Below are 13,762 nucleotides of genomic sequence, written 5' to 3'. Positions count from 1 at the left end.
GAAATTCTTTCCGCGTTCCTCTGAAAACCTAGTAATCTACGCAGTTTTCAGTTCTTGGAATTTCTTCTGACATTAACGGCTTTTTGTTTGAGGAATTAATGTGAGATTTAATCTCTTAATACCATGTTCTTAATTCAGTATGTGTTAACGCCAAGAACTCTAGATCTATTAGCGTTGAAGTCGAAGACACTCGTGCAACTCCGAGCATGAGATAGCGATGTTCTACTGAGCGAAAGCGTCGCAAGCTTAAGTCTACATCTCTGGAGCATTTCCTTAGCAGTGAAGGAACTACAAACGTTGCGAGCCAGAGGCCTAGAAACCTCAAAGTCCAGATTTTCAGTTGGAGTACTATCCCGTCTTCCAATGCACGAAGTTGGATCCATTACTAAAGCCTCCGCTGTTGCATAAAGAATCTCTGCAAGCCATCCATCTCTTTCTCTTTCCGAGAAACAGCTGAATAAATATGTCCGAGACGCTCTTTGGGGCGACAATGATTTTTTTACTATCTTTAAATAGTATTTGCTCCGTTTATCTGGTAACTCGTCTATGTACACTGACATGTCGTTGAAGAATATAAGTCCTTTGGGTACACCCGTCCTCGACTCCTCCTCGTTTTGATAGTAGCACAAACATTCTCTGCTTAGCACAAAATATCTAAGGTTCCATTTTTTAAGAACTTCACTTTTCTTTAGCAGATATCCGCACTTTAGGATTGCCTGTTTCCTTTCTCCCCTCATGTCTGCAGTTCTTCGACTGAGTTCTTCAAGAGATTTCTTTTGAGCGACAAGAAACGTTAATTTCATATGTTTCAGTCTATCCGCACTGAACACCCTTTTAAACTAAACGAAGCTCTAACTTCCTCGAAATTTACGAACAACTTCCCAAGAACTTGACGTAAGGACTGAGGCTAACGTCAACGGTCCAGCGTAAAACTGACTAACTCAAAAGCTATCTCCTTGGTAGTGATATAAATATTATTTTCAGCACTGACCTTTAGACCACACGTAAAGAGATACCGCATTTAAGTATCTCGCGTGACTTTTAGTTTTAGTTCCTGACAAGTGAAGAGTCACAAGACAGACAAAACTAGGTGTGGCAAACAATGGCGCAATTAATGTAGTATAGACACTTTTTTTATGGCAATTACGTATAGTCTGGAATCAAAATACTGGCAACTACGAGTTGCTGAAAAAGAGGCATACATAATGATGTAGTGCGGTGTTATCGGTTACACATAAAAAGAAAATGGGTAAAATATAGCCTCAAATGAGTTAAGTAACCCTAGCTTTAGCATGGAGGGAGTATCAGTCCCTTGGCAGCAATCCCGAAACTATTTACCTATTTCTATCCGCTTCTTCCTGTGCGAGCCGTAACACAAGAAGAGAAGAGGGAGCTAACATTTATATTTTTCTCCCCTTGTTTACGTGCTCAGCTTCCTAAAAAAACCTTCTGTTTACTACAACCATGCCATTTTAATTTTTGCAGATCATAGCGCTTTAGGTGTCCTAAAATATAAGAATTACTGCATGTCATCGACCCAGCTTTGTTTCTCATTACACCATTTCGAATTCAATAATTTGATTTGAGAGCGATTCATCAATCGTCTCTCCATAATCGACCATGAGGTCATTTCTGTTCTCCATACCTTTCATGGTACGTTACTTAGTGAGTAGAATTTGCTTAAGTCAATTAAAGAAACACTTTGTCTTGGGCTGATCGTTTCTTTTATTCTAATTATAACCTTTACTTTTTCGTCAAGAAGTTTTATTATAAGGAGAAATTATCTTTTGGTCCCCTGCTGAGTTACTCTGCGAGCAGTGGTTTCTCCATGGACGCGTAGCGTCGAGCATGGATGGGCGATACCCCCACTTGCAGGTCCGGCTGCCGAGTAAATCACCAGTTTCGCGCTCTGTTTTTTACTTTATATTACAAGTGCTATTGAAGTAAAATTCCTTTAAAACAAAACGTGAGAACAGTGGATGTTCAGTAGCTTTTTCAGTAAAACTTTGGATAACCTGTGCTTGAAGATCGAAGAACTTGACTTTTGGATAACTCTGAAACGTTGCATATCACATTAAACACCTCAATTATTAAGGATTTAGGCGAAATGCAGCCTGAACAATTGATTTTGAGTTAACTCTACAGTGAAAAACACCATGAATCTTCCAAAAAAAAGTTGCTTCGCTTAGCTAAATTTAAATACTTTGTCACTTCCGCCCGTGACTAGATATATATTTCTGTGAACTCGTGATCTTCCTAATAAACCAGATGAAGACTGGCTATTGGCCAAATGGCGAAATATCATAAGTACGGTCTTTTCACGTTGTTTGATCAGTACTTGCAGTTGTCTTTTTGACACTAATTTGTACTTTAAATTTAGATGTCCATTCACCAGAAATAAGCATAACGCAAGAGAAGGTTAGGATGTTGTAAGATTCAGGACCAATAAGGAACTGGACTTTGATTGCGTAGCTCCGCTGTTGCAAATTTTTTTAGTCTCGCCATGCTACGTCATCAGAGACCAGTATCGTGTAGTTAAAGATAGATTATTTCATACTCATCGCTATTATCGGCTTACAGCTTTTTCGGCAAATTTTTTTCCGGAGCAATAAGGTCTCTTCGTCTGTTACCCTTTTGGGTATTTTTACAGACTGAAATGACAGATTTCCCTACCCTTTCTGTTTACTTCGAGTGCTGAAATCGCTATCCTTTCATATACTTGAAGCATGAAAAAGGCACTTTTTTGGTGGAGCCTCCCCATATAGGCCACAATAGTGTGTACAGTCACCCCCTCCCCCCCCCCCCCCCCCATCCCAGGTGGGTGATACCAGGAGCCTTTTAGGCTCCTGGCGATGCTGTAACAAAGTAGTTTCGTGGCGATTCAGTCCCTTCTGCCTGCTGTAGATTTACTTCATGCTTACAGCTCAAGACAATCGGCCTCCAATACGCTCGCTCTTGATAAATATTTAAATTTTCGTTTGACTCCTAAGTTTTGAATTCCGGCTTTTTGCGGTTAGAGGCTGGGTCCTAAAGCTGTAAATTGACATTTCAGCGGCAAACGACCGCAAACGAACATGCCGCAGAACGTAGGATTAAATGATTTCTTGTCCTCATGATCAGCGCTAAGTTTCCTTTTTCGTGCAGACATTTTTGCCGTCTTCACTTTTATCGTCCGGTGTACCTGAGTTCAGCCGTTTTACACCATCAACCCTTCCTGAGTGGTTAAAGAGAAAAGTAAATAAAGTTTCCTTTCTGTAAAAATCCCAGTACAGTTAAACCTCGTTAATACGGACCCTGAGGGGACCCTAGAAAGTGTCCCTATTAACAGTGTGTCCGTATTTAGCCTGTACCAGGCTCTTAGGAAGTGGGGAAGAAGCGAAAGAGAAAGGCACGCGAAAAGTTGGCGGGGCGGGAAAAAGGAAGAAGTTTCCAGTTTTTTTCCAGTTTCCCCCCGTTTTATTTTCGTGTTTGCGCTTTCTTCAATTCAGCGAACCCGACAGGCGGAGCATGGAACAGGCCCAGAGTCCGTGGTGGGTTGAATTGAAAATGTACGGGACAAAGCAAACTGACCGTAATAATTACGAGGTGTCCGTCAGTTAAACGCGGTTTGACTGTACTATACAAACGTTCAACCAAAGAGGTTTATTTTGTATGGTTACACCATACGGTCCTCCACAGATTAAAGTGACAATGAATCTCGCCCGCTGTAGAAGTTCAGAGGACTCAATGACGATCAATGACGACCAATGACGATCAATGACGATCAATGACGATCTCAAAGAGGTTTCTTTTGAATGGTTACACCAGAAATTAAAGTGATAAATAATCTCGCCCGCTGTAGGAGTTCAGAGGACTCAATGACGATCAATGACGATCAATGACGATCTCAAAGAGGTTTCTTTTGAATGCTTACACCAGAAATTAAAGTGACCAATAATCTCGCCCGCTGTAGGAGTTCAGAGGACTCAATGACGAGCAATGACGAGCAATGACGATCTCAAAGAGGTTTCTTTTGAATGGTTACACCATAAATTAAAGTGATAAGTAATCTCGCCCGCTGTAGGAGTTCAGAGGACTCAATGACGATCAATGACGATCTCAAAGAGGTTTCTTTTGAATAGTTACACCATAAATTAAAGTGACAAATAATCTCGCCCGCTGTAGGAGTTCAGAGGAGTAAAAGATCTCAATGAGGAGCTGCGTCATGCAATTTCAAAATTATGTATGATCATCCGAAAAGACATTCAGGAGTTGACTTCAACAGGATTTTAGAATCCGTCACACGTGAACTGAATGATGACATCATCCAAAATCGTCAACATCATTCTTAGAACGGAGAGGACATAAATATATTTAGAATTAATAACCAGGAGGGGTTATGAGTCCCTGACATAGTCTACTGGTGGTTTATCTCAAACTTTGTATTTGTCAGGTGAGGGGTAGGGTTGGGGGAAGTATCCCTTCGCCTGACTTAATTTTAGATGGTCAAAAGAAAAATATTTGCTTTGCCGGTTAATTACTTAATATCAAGGCTTTTGGACCATACGATGTCCGCCGTGTAAAGATTAATAGTTAATCAGATTCATTACTCAGACAAACCTAACTTTAGGTAATTAGTTTTGAAGCTTAGGAACGCTGACCTCTAAAAAAACAACGTTTTACTTCGTTCTTTTAAATACTTCCTTTTTTGTTGAGTTGTTTTTAAACAAACTCTTCTTTGGCTGTCTTCTTGGAGTGACGTGATCTGTAATACAACTTGGTAACAGTCCACCAGAATGCAAAAAAACAGCGTTTCTGGCCGTCAAACACTTCGTATTTTCCCGACGAGGCATTCCCTCGGACCCCCTACCTTTTATATATGTATCAAAAAGCAATTCTATCCCACCTGAACACAAAATAAATAATACCAAACCGAGCGTTTTCAACAATTTGAGGCTATGATTTCACTAGAACAAAAGAAAGCGAAAACAAGGCATGACACGAATCTGCTGAGGGGAATACATGGCAAAAGAAATGACGAACTGTTTATATAAGACGTCTTTTGAAAAATTGAGCAGAGTTGCTCTTAGTTGCAGGGCCGGGCTGAGCCAGTCATCTTTTTGCGAATGATTGCTGACGTCATTGTTTACATTTTTGCTCATTCGGTCACGTGGTCAAGTATTAGCCATAAAAGGCGTCGCTCTGGTACAAATTAAGTTCAAAAGCTAAACAAGCTCGTCAGTTTCGGTGCAAATTTCAGTCCTTTGTTAGCATGAAAGCAAGGAAAATAATTCCATAAAAAGTAAGAAACTGCTTGAGGCAATAACGTTAATGGGCCCATATATACAGTATGCTCTTTAAATTTTCGAATATCTCCTAAATCATTCGGTATTTTGGGATTAAAAATTCAGAGATAACTATAACAATGGTAATCGACCAGAAAATCAAACAGGACGCAAATAAACATGGTATTATAGCGAGGAGTAGCCTGTTCCAGGCTCCGAGATAGTCGAGCACGCTGAATTGAGAAAGGGCGAACACGAGGAGGAAACTGGGGAGAGAAGGGGGGGCTTTTTCCTTTTTCCCACCCCGCCAACCTTTCGCCTGCCTTTTACTTTCGCGTCTTCCCAGCTATCTGAGAACCTGGAACAGGCTAAGCGAGGAGTGTTTTTTCAATAGGCCATTTCCGAATTCCCGCGGGCCTCTGTTTCAAAACTAAAGTAGCTACTCTGCCTTTGATATGGAAATCATTTTTCATTCTCATGCAAATAAAACTCATTTTCACAAGAAAGTTTTTTGCACCTGGCCTCATTTTGAAAGTGAGGGTTTTTGGAACTCGAAAGTGGCCTATTATACTAGTGGTATAAATGGGTGTGGGTCGTCCAGTTTTTGATAGAGGCTGGGTTACCTAGACTTTTACGTAAGCACACGAAAAAGCAATCCTACGAGAAGCCTTATTATCGATTCAACTACAGGAAAGCAAACCTACATTTGACATACTGGGCGTGCTGACATTAGACAAAACGCAAATTTTCATTATTAGCTACGTCATCTTTGGACAAGAAATTTAACGAGACATACCCTTGTATCTATAATTGTTGCACTCAAAAACATGTTTTTCAGTCATCGCTTATCTTAGTTGCCAAGAATTTGTGACTGAAGACAATCGATGATCGATTGACCCAAGCTTTTGATGCCTTTCTGTTAAGTCTTACTGCTTCCATTCTGACTATTTAGCAATATATTTAATTATTAATCATTAAGACTCTGCCGCTCTTTATATAACACTCTTTTGCATGTGCTCTGACTTGACTGACGAACATGTTAGAGACATATGCAGACAAGGAGATCGATGTTTACCGCAATTGTTGGCGTTTTCTATTTTAAGAATGACAATATACTCTATTTGTGCGCTCGCCTTGAGTGAGGTTGACCTTTCATAATCCCTTTGTTGTTAAAAAAGAAGAGGGGAGAATACTTTTTTTTTTTAAAAATGTTTACATTGCAGTTTCAGTTTTTTCAAAAATAGTACGGAAAATCTCTACTTCATGAACAAAGTACAAGATCATTAATGGTAGCCCCTTTTTTCGACAATCACAGATCAGTAAATGGATTATTTTAGAAGATTTTAGTGACCCGTGATATGGTTGAAATGTGGCAGTTTCTGTTAAGTGCACGATAAGGGAAATCTAATATGGTTGTTACGTTGTGGTAAGTTTGGCGACTATTTGTTTGACCTTTCACTTCATTTCATACACACGGGATGTTCACAAGACATTTATTAGCCCCGAAACCCTGTTATCACGCACAGTTCTGCGGACGACGCAGAAGGCTGCCTTGGGATTGCGATTCCAGTCTCTACGGCCGGTAATGACATTCAGTTTAAGGCGCATATCTATAATATCTGGAACGTACTGTGCATTTTCAAGTTGTTGACGCACTGCACATTGTCATATATCATCTTGAAGTAAGCAAATCTTCAGAGTTTTATCCTGAAAAGATCAGTGCCGCCTTCTCTTCCGACTTTGTGAAAAAAATGAAAGACACGATCGAGCAACCGGACAACAGCGTTTTAAAGCACGGCTACCTCCTCAAACAAAGCGAAGTTCTAAAACAGTGGCATCTGAGATATTTTGTGCTCAGCAAAGAATGCTTGTGTTATTATCGGAGCGAACAGGAGGCAAGAGAAGATCAGAGCGCTCCTAAAGAGCTTATTTTCTTTAATGACATGTCGCTGTACATAGACGAACTCCCAGACAAGCAAACGAAGTACTGCTTGAAGATCGTAAAGAGATCCCTTTCGCCCAAGGTACCAACTCGAACTGTCCTTCTCTGCTGTTTTTGCGAACACGAAAGAAATGAATGGCTGTCGCAGATTCTCCATGCAAAAGCATTCGATCTGGTTGTTGATCCGACTGCATGGATCGGAAATGAGGACTCTTCGGTCGACGATGTCTTTCATATGAACCATGAACAAGAGAGTTCAGTACGAGCAGACAAGCTTGCCACAGCAAAAGAGGTTTTTCGAAAATGCCGCCGTAAGCTTTCCCTGGGTGCGAACCCAAGAGGGGATTCCGCTCCGAGCAGCTTGTTTCCAGATGACTCGAACTTATATAAAAGACGAAAATCACTAACAGTAGATCCAGAATGGAGAAAAGCACTGATGGCTATTTAAGTGCTGTTGCTATACTGAGTGGAACAGGATGAAAGGAAGTCGCCGTCTCCGTCTCCGTCTCCGTCTCAATACTCATGCTCGAGCAAATAGGAGGTAGAATTAGACAGTTATGTATTAACATCACACTAAAAACAGTTAAAAGGGGGAGCCTTATTCGAATGGTATAGCCGACTTAGATATTTTATTTCAAGAGGCAGAACTTAGAATTTTGTTGAAAATAGTAACTCTCGATAGCCATTTTACCAGTTACATACTTTTACGCACGTGTAAGCAAAATGATGTTTGTTATATAATTCAGGAATTTAACTTTAAAAAAAGGAGTACTTATATGGCATAGTTCGATCGCTTTTCTGTCATCAGATCGATTTGGAGAATATCATATACTGTCATAAATATTATCATATTAGTAACATTTAGCATATATTCACCAGTATCCCTATTACGTTATCAACCTAATTTATCCGGGAAACAACTAAACCTAGAGATATAAAAGAAACTATATATTGCAGATAGAAGTTTTATATAATAGGTTTAATAATTGTGATTTTTGCATGGATGAGATATACCGGTATGGGCCTTATCATTAAAAGAAGATTATATAATATTATGTACAGTTAGGTTTGTTATTTATACATAAAATCACTCATATCAGGCCGGATAATTAGGTTTTGAACATATTGGGTTTTTGAAAATAACTTATTGATTTTTTCAGTTTGTAGAAAATGAACAGTCCATGAATAAACTACATCTTCATAAGTTTTATTTCTTTGTTTGTTGTTTCTTTTTTTAAAGGAACTCTTTATGCTCACTCTAAGAGCAAAATGGTGGATGTCAGGTAACTGATAGCAATTTTTAAAGCTTCAGACGATCAGTATAATAATTGAGTTGAAATATCCAAAAGAAAACTTAAGCGCCAGAAGTAAGTTTTTTCATCCGGTAATTTTGGCTAATCAGTTTTAAAGTAGTTAGAAAAACAACTCAAAAACTGAATGTTATTTTGAAAAACATTTACTCAAGTCAAAAAGATGATCTGATTTGTTTCAGTAGTATACGTATATGATAGAATCAGTTGATATTGATCGTAATTGAATAAATTGAAGGACGTTAGTTTAAGAAAGACTAGCCTTGTAAAACTAAAAAGACTGTCATAGGATTTCTTTAGCTAGCCCTCTTATCAATAGGAGCCATTTCACTGACGTGAACTGTTGAGCACTTGATTTGTATTTATGTACGTGCAAGTCAGTTGTTGATAAGGACACTGTGGGGGCTTTCGAAAGTGTCCGTAGAACGAGGTGTCTGCATTAAGCGGTCTGAATAATATTAATGTAGCTGAAACTGTAAGGGCTTTCTTTCCCAAGGAACAAAGCAAACTGTCCGTAATAATGAGGTATCCGCATTAAGCGGGGTTTGAATGTTGTACTTTGTACGGGAGAAATTTGATACCGGCTTTGGAGCCAGCCAAGAACACGTCCTTCTCTTTGAAACGTGAGTATTCACATTCATTTAGCAGAAGAGGGAATGACCTTATTTGAATGGTAACGCTTACGGAAGCTAATTCACTGTGGCATAACTCAAGTCTGTCTTGTTTAGTAGTATTAAAATGGAACAAAAATCGTCTTTCAACCAGGGAAAAGAGGCATCTGCCAGCGGGGAAAGTTGTTTTGGTTGTAAGCGACACAACAGGGACAAATGGACGACGGTTGAAATACTGAGCATGCGCAGTGGGTCACTACTTACTGTACGTACGGCACATGTTAGCCTTTGGCACATGAAAACAGCACAAAAGATGTCAGTGAATTTAAATGATAACCCTGTGTGTAGGAAAGACTACAAGAACCTAATTCCTATGTATTGCAGAGGTTTATGAATGATTGTTTCGGAGTTTAAGCCTCTACCGCTGGCGGCTTCCTTGTTAAAACATGCTCCACTTAAGAGACAGCTTAAGTGGACATGATCCGTTCTCACGGATATAAATATGACATAGACAGTTCTTTTCTTGTGGTTTGTCGCTGAAACGGAAAGAGCCCTGGGAAACAGCCATGCGAGTGGACACGTTCTTCGTTTGCGCGCTTTTAAACATCGAATTCCAACAGTGGCAAAGATCAGTATTAAGAACAATCTAATATTCACAACGTTTTTTAATACTGTAAAACAGGTTAGAGGTTGGTTTCCTTTAAATTCGTCATGATAAGAATTCTTCAAAGACTCAAAATTTACCTAACGTCTATCTTTGGCCTTGCCAACAAACAAGATGTGCTTCTGCTGCGACAGATGACATCGGTAAAGTTTTCTTCAGTGTAATTTGTTTGAATTACTAGGCAAATCTTTGCAGTAGACGGCGGCCGTTCTTTATCGCTTCTTTTGAGGTCTCTTGTTATTGTCTGCTATATGATTTAATCGCCTAACCCTGAAAGCGGGAGATTAAAACCGTGACTATCTGCTCCCCCGTGGCGGGGAGAAGTCCGTGACCGCAACCGAGTGTCTCTTAGAACTCCTATCTGCCCATCTCTGTTTGAAAGCAAATCGTGCCTCTTCCGTTTAGCACAGCAAAGTCTGCCGACACGGCAGCTTGAAGACTTGTTTTCACTGGCCGTCGTGCTAAAGTCGAAAGAGCAATAGCACGATCCACGGACAAAATCAAAGCATATATTGCATCAGTTGAATTAATGAATGAATATCTTTAATTAAACATGATCACTATAAGCTTAAGGGTCGTTTTGAGTAACTTCCGATCGAAGGTGTTTTCGTGGAATCTGAGTTTCAGAGGTCTGAATTTTCAAGGTCTAAACTCCCCGCTGATTCTAGACACCTAGACGGTTACGAGCCATTCAGGCAATCGGTCCGCAAAACTGCAAAATGACAAAAACTGTAGTTATCATAGCTATATAATAATCGCTATAACAACAGTGAGGATTACAAACACCGCCCTCTGTATTTTCCGTTTACACTGCCGACCAAATCTTGTCTCGGACAGGGGAACTTTGACCAATTTGCCTTTGACATTTTCACGTTGGAGGGCCACTGTTGGAACCACGCAACCCAAAAAACCACACAGAGGTTTCCAACCTTGCTGAACGTTGCACGTGACAGCTTCTCTGGTGGAACATTAGGGACTTGACACGATGGCTGTGCTCGCAGTATCGCTTGTGAAAAAAAGTAGTTGACCTCACCTGGTATTTGAGGTGCCAAGAATAGCATTAAGATAGGAGTAGGAAACAAAGTACATTTTTCTTGAAGTTGAGGATAGCATGAGAGAAAATTTGAGGGATTTCACGAGTTCAAGTTGATTGATCAAACTTTTCGACAAAGAATCTTCTTCTGTCACGCTCAATTAAATGACGTTACTGTTAGGAAAAGCTTCCAATATTTCCTCCCAGAAAAAATTTCCGGGAGCATCCACAATAGGTGAGTTTTTTTAACAAGACCGGCACTCAAACGGCTGCCAGTTCTTCTGTGAGTCAAAAGTACATAACGACAAAAATTGTAGCCACAATAGCTACAACAACAGATAGGATTACGAAGCCCGCCAGCTGCTTTATTTCCCGTATACACTGCCGACCATATTGGGTCGCAGACAATGAATCTTTAGCTATTTCACCCTTAATATTTTCATGCGGGAAGGCCACTCCGGTTGGAACCTCGCAACCCAAAAAATCACACAGCGGTTTCCAACCTTGCTTAACGTTGTACACCAACAATTTCTCTGGTGGAACAAGGGACTTGGCACGATGGTTGTGCTCACGGTATCGCTTACGAAAAACAGTACTGACCTGACCTGGGATTTGTAGTGCCAAGAGCAGCATTAAGATAGGAATAGAAAACAAAGTAGATTTTTCTTGTTGTTGGGGACAGCATTCGGTAAAACTCGCGGTATCTCACAGCCGTAATAAGTTGAAGCTGATTGACCAGACTTTTCACCCAAGAATCTTCTTCTCTTTCGCTCAAAATTACTTTACTATCAGGAAAAGCTTCCAATACTTCCTCCCAGAAAAAATTTCCGGGAGAGTCCACAAGCACATCAACATTTTTGTACAGTCGATTTACATCTGGCTGGGCGCCATTTTGAAAAACATCCACCCAGTGATCTATGAAATACAAAGTTTGCTCTTCCCAGTCAAAAACCGTAAATCCAAGGTAACGCAAAGCTTTGGTGATTGATGTTGTACCAGTTTTTCCAATACCTGCACAAATTACCTTCATAGTAATCCCTTAGTTAAGTTGTTTCGATGTCCCAGGAGCCGAGTTATTACTCGAGAAACAATTTTACAAGTATTAAATTCCGGGTCTTCCGAAGTTTTGCCGAGGTTTGCTCGAAGATGTAGTTTCGTATTTGGTTTCTTTCGTGACGAGACCCGTAAATGTAAGCCGAGAAGTCGAGAGATGCGTGATTACTGGAGAGTAAGCTATCGGAGGATAGACTAGAAGGAGAAAACGTTGCTTTTACCCGTCCCGAGGCTGACCTGAAAAAACAACTACCTAGAAAACGACGACCTACAAAACAACGCTTTCGAAAATGTTCAGATTCTTCCGTAGGTTTCCTGTGCGTTACTACGTATCCTGTGTCGTTTTCCTCGTGCCCATCCTCCTCGAGTGGGAGTTTCGCCTCGACCTCCTTGATGTTTTAGGCTGATACATCCTACTAGAATTTTACCTTGTAAGCTACTTAAAAAGGTAACTTTGTTGGTAAAAATGACAAGAAAAATTTACATCTTACCTTACGTTGAACTCCTCTGCCAGTTCAATATTTTTATGTTCTATACTGTACACCGGCGATCGATATTGAAACGATCCCTTGTATTAACCTAGTGATATTAAACAAGCTCGATCTGAACGCAAATAACTTTATATGCTTTGTCGTCCACCTCAGCGTTGGAAGAGTTCGTTGCAAAGGGAGATTTGATCGTTGATTTAATTGCTTTATTACCATGATATTTTTAGTGTTTGATGCCGAAGTTGCGTTTTGTTTTATAAATATGCAGTCTTCGTAGATCTCAGCCAAGATCTTTATAAATTATTAATATAATAGCTGATCACGAATGATTCAGCTGTTTACGTTTATTTTGCATTAGCTCATTTTTAGACTCTTTATATTTATTTATTCGAGGTTAAGTTAATGTTTAAGTGATCTTAAATACCCTTGAGGTGATATTTTCTATAATTTTTCATGTGTTGATCACTCAATCTGCAGTAATAAATGTCAAGTATGTTCTATTTGTTGTTTTGCAGCTGTTGGTGCTGTTAACATTAGGTTGTTGTGAGATATGAGTGCACCATATCCCCCTACTGGAGTCCAAGCAGGACAACCTACCTATCCCGGTAAAGTACAATAAACTTGCACTGTTATACACATCTGAAATGTGAAAGAAAAGAATGCTTGATGTGAGGATTTTTTTGTGGGATTTAGACCAAAATGGGAAGTCTCTAGAACGATTATTACCCGTGGTAAACTGGCAGTTAATTGACCATGACACCAATTTGTTTTTGTTGAATCTTTGTAGGTCAGCAACAGCCAGGTTATGCCCCACAACAACAGGGTTACCCTCCTCAAGGATATGGACCTCCCCCCCAGCAGGGTTACGGGCCCCCTCAACAAGGGTGGGGACCACCACCTGGACAACAACAGTATCCTGGAGGACCACCCCTCACCCAAGGCTACCCAGCACCTCAACAGCAAGGATATGGGGGACAACCCCCTCCACAACAAGGCTTTGCTCCCCCTGTCGGGCAGCAGCCTGGATATGGTGCTGTACAGCAGATTGATGGGATGCCAGCAGCAAAGCCAGGTTTTGGGCCACCACAAGGTAGTTAGTTAGTTAGTTAGTTATATTGTAACAAATGTTTATTCATTTAATTGGTTATTATGTAAAAGGCTACAATAGCTAATGTTTTGATTACTACATTTTGAAGCTGCCCTACATGTAGTTTATCAAAGTAAGTTCACCCAGATAAAGAGCCACCATGTTGAACAAAAAGTAATGTAGTGACTCTCTAAAGATGTACATAATTTGTACCAGCACCTAGTTATTTTTATCATGAGGACATGGAGATTTGTTGACCTGTAAGGGAGACTGGCAGATTTATGCTGTATCCAGGAAAATCAACAGGAGA

The 13,762-nt window shown here is 40.1% G+C and overlaps 2 protein-coding genes and 1 pseudogene across 3 annotated transcripts in view; 2 read left to right on the top strand and 1 right to left on the bottom strand.

Annotated features, from left to right (window-relative positions):
- LOC140923150 (protein SSUH2 homolog) overlaps positions 1-13,762 on the top strand; it is a 54,353-nt gene that overhangs the window by 28,665 nt on the left and 11,926 nt on the right. The window contains exons 1-3 of one of the 2 annotated variants that reach the window (XM_073373225.1): positions 12,275-12,323; positions 12,880-12,970; positions 13,153-13,455. In XM_073373225.1, the coding sequence (XP_073229326.1) occupies positions 12,916-12,970; positions 13,153-13,455 (358 nt within the window). In that variant the 5' untranslated portion in view covers positions 12,275-12,323; positions 12,880-12,915. Of the gene's footprint in view, positions 1-12,274; positions 12,324-12,879; positions 12,971-13,152; positions 13,456-13,762 lie in introns of those variants that run through there. The other variant, XM_073373226.1, reaches the window with a different exon arrangement.
- Positions 6,764-8,416, top strand: LOC140922968 (uncharacterized). Its single transcript, XM_073373015.1, has one exon. It carries the CDS (start codon positions 7,016-7,018, stop codon positions 7,652-7,654), a length of 639 nt encoding a protein of 212 aa, XP_073229116.1. The 5' UTR covers positions 6,764-7,015; the 3' UTR covers positions 7,655-8,416.
- On the bottom strand, positions 9,541-12,260 carry LOC140923157 (uncharacterized; annotated as a pseudogene).

The sequence above is a fragment of the Porites lutea genome, chromosome 13 (assembly GCF_958299795.1).
Source record: "Porites lutea chromosome 13, jaPorLute2.1, whole genome shotgun sequence".
NCBI classification, from domain to species: Eukaryota; Metazoa; Cnidaria; class Anthozoa; order Scleractinia; family Poritidae; genus Porites; species Porites lutea.
The sequence above is the reverse complement of the archived record's forward strand: the minus strand, read 5'-3'. Positions and strand labels throughout refer to the sequence as shown.